The 18,285-nt window shown below is 49.5% G+C and overlaps 2 protein-coding genes across 5 annotated transcripts in view; one reads left to right on the top strand and one right to left on the bottom strand.

Annotated features, from left to right (window-relative positions):
* On the bottom strand, positions 1–17,918 carry GOLGA2 (golgin A2). Of its 4 annotated transcripts, none has more exons than XM_036749325.1 (27): positions 17,716–17,868; positions 15,943–16,065; positions 15,233–15,313; positions 11,416–11,532; positions 11,066–11,109; positions 10,879–10,942; positions 9,906–9,965; positions 9,639–9,719; positions 8,689–8,727; positions 8,494–8,556; positions 8,324–8,417; positions 8,060–8,166; positions 7,616–7,674; positions 7,117–7,258; positions 6,014–6,103; positions 5,812–5,919; positions 5,586–5,673; positions 4,358–4,695; positions 3,796–3,909; positions 2,955–3,179; positions 2,799–2,874; positions 2,437–2,522; positions 2,015–2,227; positions 1,821–1,923; positions 1,485–1,591; positions 1,151–1,319; positions 1–1,036 (listed from the first exon to the last, which is right to left on the bottom strand). In XM_036749325.1, exons 1-27 carry the CDS (start codon positions 17,761–17,763, stop codon positions 810–812), a joined length of 3,066 nt encoding a protein of 1,021 aa, XP_036605220.1. In that variant the 5' UTR covers positions 17,764–17,868; the 3' UTR covers positions 1–809. The 4 variants fall into 4 exon arrangements, with proteins under 4 accessions (XP_036605220.1, XP_036605221.1, XP_036605222.1 ...); XM_036749326.1 differs by having other exon boundaries at positions 4,358–4,692; positions 17,716–17,809; XM_036749327.1 differs by lacking the exon at positions 15,233–15,313 and having other exon boundaries at positions 17,716–17,918.
* SWI5 (SWI5 homologous recombination repair protein) overlaps positions 17,815–18,285 on the top strand; it is a gene marked incomplete at its 5' end in the record, with an annotated part of 17,622 nt that continues 17,151 nt past the window's right edge. The window contains one exon of the mRNA XM_036749864.1: positions 17,815–18,191. Within this exon, the coding sequence (XP_036605759.1) occupies positions 17,815–18,191 (377 nt within the window). The remainder of the gene's footprint in view (positions 18,192–18,285) is intronic.

Consider the following 18,285-nt stretch of genomic DNA (forward strand, 5'->3'; position numbering starts at 1 on the left):
TTGACAACATTGGCTGAATTCATTTATTCCGAAAGAGAAAAGCAAAAGAAACAGGAGTCGAATCACCCAGGAACTAGAACCCCGTCCCCTCTTCCTTCCCCTGCATTGTGCCACCAATAAATAGTTTCCCCATTTCCCCAAATAATTATTAGAACATTGCTCCATGTTAAACCTGTCCTGCTTCAACTCTATCATACAGGGTGGTAGCCTGCTCAGGGGTGTCTGCCCTCTGTTGGCCCACCCCCCAGAATATACAAAATGTTACAGAGATACAGTATGTACACTCAAGGGCCACAAAGCTTGCTCCTTTGCCCAGTGGAGCCCCTGCCCCTTCTGCTGCCCCATCCCTTTACCCACTGCAAGCCTTTCTCACCCTGATGCCCATGAAAAGTGCTGTCTACTGCCACCCCCACCCCGAAGGACCAAGATGAGATGCCAACTTGGATGAGGTGGTACCTTCTTGCCCCACACCCACCAAGCACCCCCAGCCACTCCCTGTCCCCCAGAGAGGTAAGCCAAGCCCCAGGCCTTCCAAACAAACCGCCTTTATTCAGCCACGGGCTCTCTGTTTTGGCTGGAATGAAATAAGATTCAGGCCTAGGGAGGGATAAATGGCCCCGTGGGGTAGGCATCAAGGGACCCCCACGCTAGCCTGTGCACCCTCCCCACTCCAGATGCCAGGGGTGGAGAAGGGGACCATCATTCCCTTGAGCCCACCTAGCTATTCTAGAGTTGGAGGTGGGGGAGAGACAAAAGGTCCTGCTGCCCTTGGCTCAGGGCCCAGTCCCCTTCCTCCCATCACCACACTGCTAGATCACCATGATCTTGACCTCATCATTCTCGTCAGCTCGGTAGAAGAAGGGGATACAAGGGTTTTCTCCCAAACCCCCTGCCCGGTCCCTGGGGTTCTGGATCTCCCGCAACAACTGCATGATCTGTTGGGCTGTGGGATCATCTGGACGAGGCTGGCTCAAGGGGGGCTCGCTCACAGCAGACACAAGCTCCATCTCATCTGCCAGGCTCACTTCCCGGAGGCCTGGGAGAGACAGGGTTTTAAGATACTTTGGCAGCCTATAACTCACCCCTGTTGCTATTCTATTCTTAAGCCCAAGAGCATGCTCCTGTATCTGCTTTCCCATGTTCCGCTCACCCTCTTTGTCAGGAGGACTGAGATCCAGGTGGCCTTCAGGGAGAGGGTTGGGGCTGCTCTCCCCAGCAGGCCCTGAAGGTGCCTGGGTGACAGCCAGGAACTTGTTGAACCACTCATTTCGCTCACCCACTAGCCGTAACACCAATTCCTGAAGTTCTAGAAGCTTCATCTGGCAATGGGAGAGGAGAAACTAAGTTATGGGGCTCATGCTGGCCTAACTCCACTTCCCTAATCTAGGTATGGAGGTGGACAGAGATGCTGAGAAAAAAGAGAACTGGCTGGGGTCCTGAAGGGAGACCTGGCTCCTCTTCTCAGGGAGGCAGAGTCTGCTAACCTTCATCTCCTCTTTGTCCTGGGCCAGCCGGCTGATATATTCCTCTTTCTCCCGATGTCTCTCCTTTAGCACAGCTCTCTGGCTCTGGTATAGTGCAATGTATTCACCTGGGGTGGGGACAGGAGGATGTCCCATTCAGGTGAGATTCTTTAACACCCTGGGCTCCTTAATAACCAACATTTAGCCTGCTTATGTCACTCACGCCTACCTGGCCTCCCTCCATACCTATCTCCCCTCTCAGTCATGTCTGTCCCCTCCCCCATTGCTACCTAGCTTATTCCTTCCCCCCACGCCCCCCATCCTTCTTCCACTTCTGTTTCCAATGCCTCTCCTCACCAATGGTGTCTGTTTCTCCAGAGAGCTGGATGCACCGATGCTCCAGTTCTTCCACTCGTTCCTGCAGATCCACTTTCTCCTGCATCAGTTCTGTGAATCGGGCCTAGGGCCCCAAAAAGGGTCAGCTCCTCATGGCAGGAACTGCAAGCTTGGGTTCCTCCCTAACTCTCCTTTCTGCACACCTTGACCCTCACCTGCAACTTCTCCATGGCAGCCTGAAGTGCCTGGTACACTTCCCTGGGCACACTGTCCCCACTCAGCACTGGAGAGGAAGGACTAGGCTGTTGCTGGGGCCGGGCCACCTCCCTCGCCAGATGCCGGCACCGTAGGCGCTGTTCCTGTAGCCGCTGCCACAGCCGACTCCTCTCTTCTTCCATACTTGACAAAGCTGAGTTCAGGAATGCCACCTGGGGCCAGAGAGGCAGGAGTGTGGGAGTGGGTGAGGAATACCAGAAAGGGCAGCTTTGAACAAGGGCAGAAAGGACTGGGGGGGAAGGCTAGGGAGCAGGCACCTATTAGAAGGTAGGCAGTCTGATGGGCTTGGGAACTTTAGCTTGAAGTAGGGGGTGGAAGAACGTATCTCAGAGCTGGTGGACAGGGAGAAAATTATGCTCACCATGGCCTCCCGACTTTCAAAGTCCTCTGGGATGCTTAATGCTGGTCGAGGAGCATCTTCCATTTCTTCTTCAGCCAATTCATCTCCTGTTGGGGGTAGCCAGAGAGGCAACATGATATAGTAGGAAGAGCACTAGACTGGCAATTAGTGCCAAACAGGGTTCTAATCCAAGACCTGCTACAGAGTGGCTATGTGCCATTGGGCAGACTGCTTTATCTCTTGGGGTTCCAAGTTACTTATTTGTATGAGGGGACCAGAGCAAGATGGCCTCCAAGGTTTCTTCTAGCTCTACTGGTCAATCTATGGTTCTAGGAAATGTCCCCCTTCTGCCATCTTGTAGAAGGAGCATGGGAACCCCTCACCTTCCCTGGGTTCTGGCGTAAGGCTGAGCTGGGCCTGCAGCTGCTGGTTTTCTTGGGTAGCAGCCTCCAGGCGCTCCTGTGCGAGGGAAGGGATGATGTCAACCTTTGGGTCTCCCACCCCCTTCCCCTTGTGAAGGGAACCAAAGGCCCTCTCACCTGAGTCTGTAGCAGTTCCTGGCGGGCCAAGTCAGCTGCTACCTTCCCCTGCACTTCCTCATGCTGCAGCCGGTCCATAAGCTGGGTCTGCAGTAGGAACTGCTTCTGAAGTTCATCCTTCTCAGTGGCCAACTGCTGGTAGGCTGCCACATATTGCTGCAAGTGGCCCAGGTACTGATCCCGCTGCTCCTGTAGGCCTTGGGCTTCCTGGCTCTTCAACTCCATCTATGAGGGAGCACTACTGAGGTCCAGCACCCATTGAGCAGTGGGGGTGGGAGGCCCTGTCCACAGCCCTGTCCAGCCTGACCTCCAGTCTCTGGCCTTGTCTTGGATGGAGCCCTCCTAGGGGGCAGTCAGACAAATGCCCAGCTCTTTCTCACTTTTAAAGCCAGGGAGGAACAACGGCTGAGCCAGCTTTCTAGAGAATGTCCTTCACTGCCCTCATGGTTTAACAACCCTCCAGAAACTCAAATATTTCTCACAAAATCTATAGCTTCTAGCTCCTCCCCATCTGTCTTCCAAGGCTTTGCCTCTTCACCCAGCCTATAGCCTATATTTTCCCCACTCCCAATACAGGCCTCATTCCCCCCCAAATCATCCTGTCCCTGCCCCAAGATGGAATGAGATTCATTCAGATACTTCTGACCACCTTTTGATTACAATCAACACTTTTGAGTGCCTATATAACTGAATGGTGCCTGTGTGTGTATATGTTTGCTTCTCTCTGCCCAGCTAGCCCCATCCTAACAGCCAGTTATAACGCTCCGCATGTCCAAAGAACCCTGTTTTCCCATCCCTTCCCAAAGGATGCTTATCCAACACGGATGATACGAGGCATTACCGTCTCCTTCAGCTCCCCCAGCTTTTCCTGTAGCTGCCCCAGCTTCTTGGCAAGTTCCTTCTTGACGTGCTGCTCTGACTGCAGAGCACTTGTCACCTCCATATTCTCATTGGTCTGGAGACATGAGAGGGATAGGAAGCAGTCATTAGTAATCAAGTGCCAAGTGAGCCCACAAAGGAAGGTGCCACATAAAGGTCACTGAGGTTGGCGTTGAGTCTGTTGTTAGATTTGGCAACAGATAAGGTTTGAAAACAAACAAGGTTCATCAAGGAAAAGTTCCCAGAGGATTGAGAGGTAAGGGGAGTTCATGTGTGAATAGGAGAGCAGACTAGGAGCCAGGAGACCTGAGCTTTAGTACTGGCACTGCCACTTACTAGCTGTCTGCTCTCGAGGAAGTTCCTTTTCCCTTCTAGCCTCAGCTTCCTCTCTAAGACAGGAGTGTTGAGCTAGATAAGTTTCTTAAGATCCCTTCTAGAACTAGTGCTCTTTAACTCCATGGCTTTCGCGTGGAAGGAGGGATGAGCAGAAGGCGGGGGGCAGGGGAAGGGGGAGGCCCACATACCAGTTTGACAAAGCCATTCTGCAGCTCTGCCAGCTGCTCCTTCAGCTCCCGGTTCTGGGTGAGGGCCCGGCTAATGGTGGTACGGTCACTCTGCATGCTCTCCAGGATCTGTTCCCGTTCGGCTGCTTGCTCCCCCCAGCGCTCAGCTGCCCGTTCCAGCTCCAGCAGCCTCTCCTCCTGCTCTCGGTTTAGGCGGCTGAGACCCTCATTGTCCTGTACCTGGGCTCGGAGCTGCCCTGCCAGACCCTCAAGCTCCTTCCGAAGTCGCTCCGCCTCTTCTTGCAGTCTTTGCTCTACCTCTGAGGGACCAGCTGGGGGCTCTGGGGCTGGGATCACTGCTAGCAAAGAGAAGCATAAAGGACTTCCGATTGCTCGCCATCCTCAGGCACATAAGACCCTACATCACTCCTTGGCCCTCAGGTCCCACTCCTTGCTGCTTGGGGTCTGGCTGGAATGAGACAGCCCAGCATCCAATTGTCACAGTCCCTCTGGGACATGTCAGAAGGGATAAGGGCTTAGAGCAAAATCTGAGATAAGCAATAACTCTTAAAAGTACTTTAAAGGATCCCCTTAAAAGTACTCTAAAACTCTCAGTTTTTTCAAATAAGATTTTCATTTATTTCATTCTTATTCTCACAACCATGTTTAGTTGAAGAAACTGAGGCCTAGAGAGAAAGGGCTTGCCCAACATTATACAGTCCACTGGTAGAAGAACTAGAACTCAGGTCTTCTGACTCTTCGCTGAGATCCCTAGCCAGGTGAAGCCAAAGATTCTACCAGGTCAGAATCTTTCCACCTGGCAAAGTTATTTAAGAGATATTCTTTAAGTTCAAATACCAAACAGCCTGTGATAAGGCGGCAGTTAACAGAGATACAGCTTTCCTGTCCTCAACCCTAAAGAGAATGGCTGTGATTCTAAATGGAAAAAGTCCATGGGATTCCTGACTGGAATACAGAGGGACAGTTGGATGCTGGGCTGATTCCGGCCAGACCCCAAATTTCCAGTCTTTGAGGTGGGAGGGCTCCCTATGCCCCTCTCCCATCCAGAATTCTAAGGGCATTGTCACCTGCCAGCTATAAACAAGGATGGGGAAAAGCCCACAGAGAGCACAGCACCCTAACTACCAGTGCTTTCGATGCTTCCTCCTGACAAAAAGTCTCACTCAACCATTGTGTCATGCTTCCCCCACCCCTGCCACCCTCCCCTGGCTTTTCTAGCCAGGCCTACCAGACTGGCTCTTCAGTTCAGCCAAGCTGGTCTCTAGCTCCTGCACCTGGTTCACACTGTGTTCCTTCTCCTCCCCCAGAATCCGCACCTGCCCACAGCATAGTAAGGAGAGATGATGAAGGGAGGAATGAGGATATGAAGTTTTATTTCCCCTAACCCTCACCTTCCCTCCACTCCCAAGCCATCCCCTTTTCGCAAAGTCCTCAGATTCTTCTGAAGTCCCAACCTGTTCTGAGAGTTGCTGCACTCGCTGTTGCCAGATAGTGCCCTCCTCCTTCAACTTCTCTGCATACTGGTCCCTCTCTGCCTGGAGCTGCTGCAATGATTCCAGTAGCTGGGAGAAGGGAAGGAAAATAAGGTGGAGGGGGATTGCCATGGGCAATGCTAATCACCTGGGAATTAACCTTCTTCATCTCTGTCCTACTCACCTGGCCCACATGTGTCTCCAGTTGCATTCGCTCCTCTAGGGCCTGCTGCAGCTGCTGGTTACTATCAGGGGCACCTGACTGACTGGAAAACTGGATGGAGAGGAATTAGAGAAGGTCAGATCCAGGGCCACTCTGAGATGAAGGATCAGTAGTAAACCCCCACCTTATAACCTCTAAGTCAGGTGGAAGAGAGACCCAACTTAGAGCTTATGAAACAGCCCAAGCTACACAGCTAGTCAGTGGCGGACTATGAACTGCATCTAGACAGCAGCCCATGTGAGAGACAGGAGTTTTTACAGACTGAAAGCTTGATGAGTCAGCTATGTGGCACAGCAACCACAAAAATGCTCATATGATCTTGGGTCGCATTAACAGAAGCGGGGTCCACAAAGAGGGAGTGCAGGGCCCATTGTACTTGGCCAACATATGGTGTATTATATCCAGTTCTGGGCACCACGTTCTAGGAAGGGCACTGACTAACTAGATCAAGGGTTCTTCTCTTTATGTCACAGACCTTTGGGGCAGTCTGCTGAAGTCTCTAGACCCCTTCTCAGAATAAGGTTTTTAAATGCATAAAAGGAAACACAAAGGAAATCAATTATAAAGAAATACAGTTAGTAATTCCAGATTAAGAACTTCTGAACTACAGCACATCAAAAGGATGGCCACAGGGTGAGGGGACTTGAAAACATGCCACAGGAGGATTTGTTTAAAGACTCGGGGATATTTAGCCTGGAAAAAAGAAACTGAGAGGGGATGTGATAGCTATCTTTGACTCAATAAACTTGGTCTCAGAGGGCAGGACCAGGAGAAGTGAGTCAAAGATAATGGGAGGCAGATTATGGCTCAATATAAGCAAAACACTCAACAATGACAGCAGTAAACAATGGAATGGGCTGCCTCAGGAGCAGGGAAGTTCTCCATCCTCCAACTAGAGGCTTTGTCTAAACGACCTGAGGTCTGCACCAAAACTTTAGCTTCTGTGATCTCCAGCTTCTCTCCTCTAAACTCTGCTGCTCAGTGGAAACCCCAGGCCCACCTCAGAATTCTGGGGCTGGGAGGCTTGGGTCCCCTGGAATGCCGCCCCCCCCCCCCTTCATTACCTGTTGCAGCATCAGCTCCGTCATCTCCAGTTTCTTGTGCAGCTCCTCCACCTCCATCTGCGTAGCTGCCTTCTCTGCCACCAGCACCCGGAGCTTTTCTTCTAGTTCTGAGTGCTGCTGCTTCAGCTCCTCGCTGCTCTTGCTGGGACAGGCACCAGCGTGGGGTAGGAGAGAGGGGTGTCAGAGGCCCACTGGAAACACATCACCACCCTCCACAACCTCCCCAAAGATTCGCAAAATCTTGAATCTTTGAGGCCACTGTTAATATTATTTATTCCTTTATTTCACAAATAAGGAAACTTAGGCCTGGATTGGGGCAGAGACCCAAGTCATTTATTAAGTTCGTGCCAGAACTAGATGGGGGCTCCTTAAGCCCAGAGCTCTTGGAACACAAGGTTTCTGCCTCTAATGAGGTTTCAGTCAGTCTTTCCCATGAGGACTAAACTCAGTCCAGAGCCCCTGAGACCCCCTAGTCTTCTCTGTCTGCTACCCCACTGACCTGTGCTTGTATAGTTCCAGTTTGAGGGCATCCCGCTCTTTAGTTAACTCCTTGTTATACTGCAAGAATAGTGAAGGTGGTCAGACAGCAGGAGAGGGCAAAAACTACTTTTTATTCATGCTAATAATAAAACTTCATATTATAAAGTACTTCATATTCATGAACTTGTTGGAATCTTTTAAACCCAATAATGCAGATGGGATCACGTTACACCCATTCTATACACGAAGAGAGAGACCCAGAAATTAAGCAAATTTTTCATGGTCACAGAGACGTGGAGTGCCCCAGATGAGATTTGAGAATCCAGGCTGGTTGATTCCTAAACCTAGTGCTATTTCCAATAGGCCACACATTGCCTACTCATCCAAGGACCCAGTTCTAATAAGCTGCTCAGAAGGAACAAGAGACTCACACCACCTATTGAGGAGCAAGAATTGGAATTACCCTGTCAGCCTGCTTCTGCTGTGTGGACACAGAAGAAAGTGTCCGCTCCAACTCCCCAACACGCTGCCGAGAGGACTGTAGGCGGCTGGCCAAATCTTCTGACTCTCCTAGAATGAGATGGGGGAGGAATAAGAGCAGGGTTTCCTTCCAACTCCAAGGTGAGAAAAATACAGAATGGAAAAAGATGGCAGAATCAAGGAACTGCCCAACCAAGGGAGGGGCCCTTTAGAACAGCAGTTAGTGGGGACAACGACCCTCTTCTACCTGATTTCTGGCGGGCAGCCTGCTGTGTGTGGGCCAGAGCTGTCTGTAGCTCTGTCTTCTCTGAAACAAGAATCCCAATGGTCTGGATATGAACCTTTTAAGAAGAAGAGAAGAGTAAGAGGAGAATTTCTATGGGATAGCAGGAGTTTTGTCTTATCACATCTACTTACCTGAAGCTGTTCCCTCAGGGCTCCTTGTTCCTTGGCAAATTTCTGCTCAAACTCTTTCTTCTCCTGTGGAAGAAAGGAGGAAATCAGTTACCAGTAGTAGAAACGTATTGTCAAAGAAGCCCTTATCACAGGGGGCAGATGGCAGGTCTGCCAAGCTGCAACAGGCCCTAATCTAAAGGTGCACAGTCATTTTACCTTCTCCAACTGATCCAGGGCTTCCTGGTTCTGTTGTTTCTGTGGGAAGAGCAAAAACAAGCTGTTGTTCTCCTAGGAAGCGTCTGGTGTGTCCATACTCCCCAAGCCACTGGAGAGAGAGAAATACTGGGGAAGAGGGCGGGTGGAAGGAAAAATTCCCAGGGCCTAGACAGATCTACACTGGACCCTTCTTTTTTCTCAAGAGTCCTCTCCTCTGGGGCTTTCCAAGGGAGCAGAGCTTACTGAATATACTATTCCACCTAGGAGGCCAGCATGTAGATAACAGACTGTCCATTCTAGAGGATGATCACAGGTACTTCTAGAAAAGCAAGCCCAGATATACCTACTGCTTACTGAAACAGGAACTGAAAGAGAACCATGGAACCACAAAACTAATTTAGAGTTGAAGGGGAGGGGCTTTAGATAATCTAATCTGAACCCCTCCCATTTAATTTTTATTAGGAACTTAACTGTCAGTAAATACAAACATAAAAAAAGATTAAAAAAGAACAAGAGGATATACTCCTCATTTTACAGAGAAGAAAACTGGAACCCAGAGGGTTGAAGTGTCTATAGAAAGTCACAGTGCTGCCATGCAGAGGCCCACTTTCAATCAAATGCTCTTTCTACTATACCCTAATACCTCCCAGAGAAGTGGGAGAAGGGGCAGGTAGTAGGAGGATCTAGGGAGCAATTTGGGGGAGGGAGGGAGATGTTAAGAGAGTAGCAAACAGAAACAGCCATGCCACATGCTCAATGCCTTGGGAACCTTACAGTGGAGAACTAATCCCCATTCTTTTTGGTTCCTTAGCTGAGGCCACCCCCAAATTCAAAGCTCTCTCCCTTGTTGCAATAATGACTGGGATCTTGCTCTAAGGCCCCTAGGGAAGACTAGAGACTTAGATCAAGGTAAGAGAAGTGGTAACCAGGAGACCATGCTGGGATCTTACCAATTCCTCTATCTTGCTACCGAGCTGTTTGTTTGTTAGATTGCTGGAATCCAGGGCTACTGCTAGCTCTTGATACCGACTCTGAGGCGCATGCAGAGAGGAGGAAGAAACAAAGGGAGGATTGGGGGAGAAGTGGAGAGAATAATCATTAGGATGGGGGAACAGCTAAAACAGTTTTACTGGGTCCAAGGCACTCTAATTCCCACCATCGCTAAAGATACGAGTCTAGTCTTTAGCCTAGCCCAACAAAGGCCCTGGGCCACTTACCTCCAGGTCCTTCATGTTGGTAGAAGACACCGGCCCCTCCCCATTGATATAGGATGTGGACTGGAAGAGAGAATTTCAATTGGGGTTTTCCTTGACCTCAGTATTCCCCCACATCCTCTTTCTTTTCTTCTCTACACACACACACACACCCCTCTTACATTGATCCCTTCACTCTCCAATGCATCAGCCTATTTCTTCTGGCCCGTATATTCTTTTCCCAACTAAACCTTCTAATCTACTCTCCCCATACTAACACATTCACAAGGTTAAAAGTGAACTAACATGGAGATCCTCAGGTTCAGGATTTCTTAGCCTGTGGTCCATAAACTTGTTTTTTTTTAAATATTTTGATAGCTATATTTCAATATAATCGGTTTCCTTTGAAATCTTATGAATTTTATTTTGTTCACTTAAAAATATCATTCTGAGAAGGGATCCACAAACTTTACCAGACTGCCAAAGGGGTCCATGACACAGGAAAAAGTTAAGAGTCCCTGCTCTAGTCTAACTCCTTCATTATACATCCAGGAACGTGACGTTAATTGACCAAGGTCACACAACTACTAATAATAGCTACCACTTACACAGTGTTTTAAGGTTTGCAAAGCACTTTATACATGTTCACATAATTCATTTGAGCCTCACAGCAACCCTGAAAGGTAGGTGCTATTATTATCCCCATCTGACAGATGAGAAATTAAGTGGCTTGACCAGTGTCACACAGCTAGTAAGTGTCTGAGGCAGGATCTGAATTCACGTCTTCCTGACTCCTTACTGGACAACCTAGTTGCCAGTGAGAAACAGAATAAAAATATAATCTAATTTCCCTGACTCCCTACATAACACAGTACTCTACATCATAAATACTGATCACCTTTACTGTGTCCTATCTAGTCCTGCCCCAAATTTCCCAGACCACACTCTCCTTCCCTGCCTGCCCCCACATGCCACCCTACCTCAATCCCCACGCTACCTGGGAAACGAGACCATTGAGTTGTTCTGAGATCTGCCGTAGACTCTCAGTAGAAGACAGAGATCTGGAAGACATGCATGGAGAAGGTTCAATACAACTGGGTGGAAAAAAGAAGGGCACAGAGAATAAAATAACTCAGACCCCCAGACCTGTGTCTGGGAGACAACCGCCTTCAACAGACACTCACTTGCTTTCATCCATAGGACTTGGACCATTCTCAATGTCACAGTTCTGTTGGGAGGGAAATAAAAAAGGTGGGGTCATGTAACTCTGTTACAACTACCACTTAGGGACAGAATGGGCCTTGCTAATTCCAGCATCCCCTCCTTCTTATCCCAAGGGCAGCCAAATGGGATAGAAAGCCACAGACTTGGGCTCACTTAAGCCAGAGGAGTACTTCCCTTGACTCTGGGCGCCAAGCTACCCAGGGAAAGGGAAGAGGGGAGACTCCCAAAGGAGTATACGTATCAGACAGTTACAACGCTGTCAGGGACAAAGTTGAGATGACGAACAAGTGGGATGGTAAGGAGCACAAACCTGAGGCGAGGCCATGCTAGTGGGGCAGGGGGGACTGGTACAGGGGGTATGGGCACTGCCAAAGGGCACGGTGACATCTGCAGGCAGCAGGGCAGGAGCAGCACTGTCTCTGGATGCCTGTTACAGAACAGAGCAAGGGGGTTACAGTGACATGCAGGGAAGGAGGACACTGGCAGATCTCTAGGTAGAGATGGGATGTGTGGTAAGGGAGGTGGTGAAGGGAGAAAATGAGCAGATGCTTTTCAATCAGGAAATGCCCCTTGCAGTAGTCAAAGTAATGGCTGCACATTCCAACCCAGGATCTGTGATGAGGCCCTGTCCATTCTGTCCTCAGGTCCCTCCACAGGGGCAAATGTGAAAGTGCCAGAGTTCAGAGTAGGGACAGCACAATCACCTTTACGTACATACCTTCTTCTCTCTAGAACCCTGATAAAATGGCAGCAAAAGGCTCTAACCTCTCTAGCACTTAAAGTGCTAGAAAGGAAGGGCAGAATGTAGGCAAAGGAAAGAGACTACTTTCCAAGAAATCTAGTTTGCTTTCAGGAGTGACCCTGGCTCCTTTTGGAGCCCACCCTCTGCTGACTGCCTGGTAGTGAATCTCAGGGACGATGAAACGGATGCAACCATGCTTGGCAGCCCTACTTCCTATATCCTCTCATTCTGAAGCTATTTTTCTGGACCCAGGTCTTCTCAGAGAGAAATTACCTAACTAGAGTATTGAGAACAAACTGCAATTATCTCACCACCATCACCCAAACCTCTCCTCTCCAGAAAGATCTTTTCAAAGAGCAACTCCAGGTACAAGAGAATAATCACTGCCCAAGTCCACCCCAGGACTCTCAGCATTTTGGAGATTTCAGATCTTCCCTCTCTGAGGCAGCAGATTCAGAGCACTATTATAGATGGAGACCTGGTGTCCTGTGGAATAATGAACAATCCCCTTGCCTTCCCTCACCAGCTCTGCCCAAGCAAGCTTCAGCTCTGAAAGAGATTTAACTCTAGGTCAAAGGCCAAACAACTACTCATTTTATGTTAGGAATCTAGTTGGGCTCCAAGGGGGCCCCACCTTCTTACAAGCTCATTGGGAGCAGAGAATGAGATTGCCTTTATCCCAACCAAGTCCAGGTTTGGACAGAATTAGGCAAATGTATGTTTGTCTGGGGAAGGGAAAGGAAAAGCATTTTTCTGTGTGGAAGATGGAGGTGTTCCTTTGAATTTCCAAACCCATTTCACTCTCCTGATACAGAAGAGCATGGGGAAGACTCAGTAATGGGCAAACAGAGCCTTCTGCCTGCTTATTTCCCTGTGCTACGATCACTGCCCCTTGGGCCCAGTTTTGCCCTGCCATTTCCTATGATTTTTGTTGCTGATTAGCGCAGATGGGATGCTATTCATTTTACAGATAAGGAAAATGAGTTCCAGAAAGGCTAAGGCTAAGGACCTGAGCCGGTACAGGTGCAGGCAGGAAGTGGCAACACTGGGATTCAAACCTAGATCCCCTGACTCCAAACTGAGTGCTTTTTTCACTGCGCCACTAAGTCACTCTGTATCTGTAAAGGATGGTTAAAAATGTATTACATATGTTTCTACTTTTTCTTTCCCCCACCAAAGTTTCTAGAAAGTTTACAACTTTATCTAGGATCACCCTGACTTGATGTTCTTGGGAGTAGAAGATATAGGAAATGAGAAGAAAACTGCTAAGGGCGAGGGGAAGAGAGGAAGAGAGAGAGAGAGAGACAGAGACAGAGAGACAGGGAGAGAACGAGAAAGACAGAGAGAGAGAGAGAGAGAGAGAGAGAGAGAGAGAGAACAAAGGAATGGGTGAGAGAGAGAGAGAGAACAAAGGAATAGGTGATCTGGTATTTCCAGAGCTCTCATAAAGCCTTTCAACTCTCTCCAAGCATTTTGACTGTACCTGTCTTAAACATATGACCTATGTCATGTTCTACTTTGTGGTACAGTCACTTGTGTATAACTCCAATCTTCCCTCCCAGTCCATCAGTTCCCTGAGGGGGTCATGTCTTATTTGATTTTTATCTCCCTCAGTGCTTTGAACCATGCCTTGTGGAGGAGAGGTACATAATACATTTAGAATGAATGAATTCCCAAAAGGAAGAAGAGAGAGGTGGCTAGGAAAGGAGGCCAAGTACCCAGTCACAGAATAAATCTTAGTAATCAACTAGTTCGACCTCCTTCACAATCTGTATTAATGAACTCAGGCCCAGAAAATAAAGTATCTTGGTTGAGATCACACAATTCTTTAGTGGCAGAGTTGAGTTTGAACCCAAGTTACCATACTCCTCTATACCAGTGGTCTGTCCTCTAACACTACACTGTGTCTTCCCCAAGTAGACAAGATAAGCCATGTTACCTCTTCCTGCCTGGCCACTTAGGTGTGAGAAATTTTGAAAAAACTAAAATACCAAGTACTTCTCTCTTCCTCATCAAAGCCAACAGTTGGCTTTCTCCATCCCTTCACCCATGACCATCAGAAACAAGATCTGGCCCCAGTTCTACCTCATTTCTCATATCTTTTCTTGGGCATACTGCTGCAGAAAGAAGTGCCAATATCACTTCCTGATGTGGATCACCTGCCAGCTGGTTTGGCAGAAGAAATCCAATGTCCAGGAGGTAAGACCCACCACCCATCCACCTTCCAACTTCACCTCTAGGGAACAGGCTGAAACCAGAGTTGGCAATCCCCCCCACCAACAACAGCTTGATCTGACTTCCTGCCCAATCCCTGAGGAATCCTGCCAACTGGTATCCCAAGTACAGCTGGTAGTGCTCATCAAGGCCAAGTAGGCAGTTTTCTCAATCCCACTGGGGCATCCACTCTACTGCTATTTGGGCTGCAATCCAAAGGGGGCTGTTCTCTGGAATCCCCTGACAATCTAGACTAGGGCAGCCATTTACCCAATCTTCCTCCATTCCTCTGATCATTTTCTTCTGTTCTTTAGTATCCCTCCTCTTCTAGAAGCAGCAAGAAGTACACTGCCTCATTTCCAAGGCTTTCCAGCCCTCTGCCCACTCCTACATTTTTGTATCACAGCATTTCACCCTGCCCACCCAACATGGCTCCTTCTCCTATGCTTCTCAACCATTTCTTTATGGGAACCTTTTCAGGCACCTCAAAAAAGGGAAGGGACTCCCCATTTTCTACATAATTCTCAAGCTTAGTACCCTTCAAAGGTTATTTAAAATATTCCTCTACCTTGAAGCACTAAACCATCTCAGACAGATCATCTAGCTTATTCTTTTTTTCCCCTTTATCTAGTCTATTCCTATAATAGCTCTTGGAGCTCTTACAGAGCAGCACTTCTATCCACCAACCTGATTCACTGTCACACCTTCCTTCCAGAGAAGATGGTCCCTCCTAAGGTCTAACCTAAATCCCTCCAGTTTCAATATAAATCTATCTTCTCTTTCTTTATACCAAACAAAACTACATCTGTTAATTCTCAAAAACCCAACACTTCTTCATCCCACCCAAGCTGGACAGATGGTTTGAGGACAGACCTAGGGTATTTCTTACACTTTGTATAGTGACCAAAAGAACAGAAATTTTCTGAAGATTCCTGGCTCTACCTTTAGCTACAAAACGCATTTTACTTCCTCCTAGATAACAAAAGGGTAGAAGAGGGAGAAAAACAAAACCAACCAAGTAGGTAAATATGAAGGAGTAATCAGGCTGCCATGGGTTAATGACAGCAACAGAAAAATAAAGCAGGAGGTCATTCCAAAACCCGGAGAGGTCTTGGGGGCATGCAGAGCTGGGAAAGCAAGCCAGTGAGAGGGGACCTCGGCACTGTCTCACCTTCCGCTTGTCCAATGGGGGTAGCGCTACCCCATTGGAACGGTTAAGGTCGGACACCAGCACCTTCAGAATGTCCTGAATCTACAAGAGGCGAAAAGGGAGAAACAAAAAGGGAGGAAGAGAGAAAAGAGAGGTGGCTTAGAGGGAGGAGATAGAGTTGGGAAGGGTGGAAGGGATAGGCTTGAGGAAATGGGGGTGAGGATGGGGACTGAAGGTGGCTAGGGTGAGGACGCAATCCAAAGATAGGGGTTGGGGATAGCTTTCCTAACATCCACTTTTGGCCTTGCTGTGGTCCAGGCCATGTTAATATAATCCAGATGAGTTGGAGAGAAGTTCACAGAATCATAAAGTCCTAAAACCATAAAGCTAGAAGTACCATCTAAGATTACCTAGTGCATCTCTTTTACTTCTTTCAAACTGAGGTTCAGAGGAGTGAAGTGACTTGCACAAATCATACAGTGAGTAGCAGAAATGGGACAAGAACCTAGATTTCTTGATTTCCAATTTCCAGGTCTTTCTATTATATGACTTCACCTCCACCAAGACTTCACTAGTATCTCTTAGAGGGAAGGGCAGGTGGGTTGGTGCTGTTCTCATTTGCAAGGCTTCTTCTGGGGATAGGGGAAAACTGTCAGCTGAGTCAGGTCCCCAGCTCAAACATCACCCCTTTTCTCCATCTTTCCAAGGGAGTGTTTCTAGTTAAGACTCACATCCTCGGGAGAGTGTCGGCCACCAGATGGAGGAGTCTCAGGGTTATTGCCATCTTTTGTTTTCCTTTTCTTCTTGGCTCCTGCTGGGGCACTGGGGCTGGTTTTCTGTTGATACTCCTTCAACTTCAGAAAGGAAAAGGTTAGGGTTGGAAATGGTAAGGGTCATGATCCAGGGTCCAGTATAGTGTAAATTATACAATAAGGTGGGCTCAAGAAGAAAGCATGTTGTGGCTGGGAGGTCAAACAGCTAGGTTTGGATTCCAACTTTGCCCAAAAGCCTTCTAGGCGCTGAGAAATGATTCACAGCTCAGATGCTCAGTTTCCTTAATAAGTCATACTTCCGTGGTGCTTTTAAGGTTTACAAAGCATGTTCCTCAGAACTAGTTGGTAATGGGGAAATGACTTGCCCAGATAATTAAGTGTAAGAACCTGGACTCAACCTCAGGTGTCCTAACTCTAAGTCCTTTGCTACCCCTCAAAAGTAACTTTTCTCCCAACCCTAATAGAATTCCTCCCATTTTAAGTCCTCTTCATTCCCCCAATAGATGAGCATATATTATCCCAGAGGGCAATGAATGAAAAGGATTGTGGTTCCAGGAATTTAGGAAATAAGTGTGGTGAAAAGCTGAAAGAAAAAACCATGGACCTTTCAAAAGAGTCAGAGTCTGGGCAGAAGCTCCTCTCATTCACTTTTCAAACATGTTTTGAGTCTTTGAGAACATAAGAATCAAGTAACTGGATAAATTTAGGATATTACTAGTCATCATTATCATCACCATCAATGTTAGGTCTCTGAATCTACACAGTGATGCAGGCATTCCAGGTCTTTGGGCCTCCTCTGAAAGTGTTCCCAAGAGACTCAAGAATTTCCCCAGAGGTAGTAATTTTAAAAATCCTGTCCATTTCCTAGGCCAGAAGGTTATAATGACAACTTGGGAAGGGGGATGGTTACCTAACCTCATTCCAAATCCTCCCTACATAGTTACTCCAAGAGAAACGATTATCTACTCCCCCCCATAATATTACCCCCACCCCACTTCCAATCCCCACCACCCCTAATTCTGGAAGCCCAGGTCTGGGTCTGAGGCAAAGGGGAGTCCGATGCTGGGGGTTGGAAAGGGTGTAGCACAGGGTGGAAGAGGTTTGGGAAGGGCTCCGAGGGAGGAAGTCCAGGAAGGCGTCGGATTCCCACAGAGCGGGCGGGGCAGGCCTAACAGCTGGCTTGCCCAAGCCTTCACCTTGGGGCCCCTACCAGGGTATCTGGGTTTTGGGGAGGAGCGGGGGCGAGGGCCTCCAGGGGCGGCGGGGCGAGGAGCGGGGCATCTCCCTCCAAGCACCAGCTGTATGGGAAGGGGGTAGGCATTTTCGGGAGGCCAACAGCTGGCTCTGACGTCACAGACCCGGGGAGAGGGTGTCACGGGCCCAAAGTCACCAAGGGGGCGGCGGGGGAGAGGCGTGGGGCGCTAGGGATTTGAGGAAGTCTTGGGGGGGGTTCGGGGTTCGGAACCTGTGGGGTTCAGGAACGGGGACCTGCGGGACTGGGGACGAGGACCCTGACTTGGTCGAGGAAGGAGACTGGGGGAGGGGGCCCTCGGGGGAGACCCGAGGAGAATCAGGAGGGCGATCTGAAGGGATCCGGAAGGGGATCTGTGGGGATCTGAGGGAACCAAGGAGAGGCTGGATCCGGGAGGGGGTCTGTCAGGGTCCAAGCGGCGGGAAGGGAAGGGGCGGGGCCGAGCCCGCCGGCGTCGGGGCCGTCTCAAGAGCGTTTACCTTCTTTTTGGCCGCGGCCAATTTGCTCTGCCGGGTCTCGTCCGCCATCCCGGGCCGGGGAGGGGGAAGGCGGGGGGGGCCACATCACCGTGATCCCGGCAACCACCGCGGCATTCCATCCGGCAGCCACCGCGCCGCGCCCGCTCCTCCCATAGGGAGGGCGAAGGGCGGGGTCGGACAGCTCCGCGCTTCCCAGCGTCTGCGCCTGCGCCAGCCCCGACCACTCTCGCGCGTCGCGCGCCGGGTCTTGCTGGCTGCTTGGCTTCAGCCTGTCCTCTCTTCTCGAGGTCACGTCCCGCCTGCCCCCGACTCTCCCCGACTCTCCAGGCTCTTCTTCGAGAGCGCGCTCGTCCTGGTCCGGGGGTGAGCCTCAGTCCCGCCGCCGCTCCGCTCCACTCCACTCCCCAGGCAGCCCTGGAGCCCCGCGCGCTGCAGAGACCCTCGGGAGGGGAGCCCGGGACCCCGGGCCTCCGGAGGTGCGGAGAGGACGAGACTCCTCATAGACCCCTCCTCAAAGATCCGACACCCTTCGGAAGACCTCAGCCGCTTCAAGTCCGCTCAAAACTTAGC

This window comes from Trichosurus vulpecula, chromosome 3 (assembly GCF_011100635.1).
Source record: "Trichosurus vulpecula isolate mTriVul1 chromosome 3, mTriVul1.pri, whole genome shotgun sequence".
Lineage (NCBI taxonomy): Eukaryota > Metazoa > Chordata > Mammalia > Diprotodontia > Phalangeridae > Trichosurus > Trichosurus vulpecula.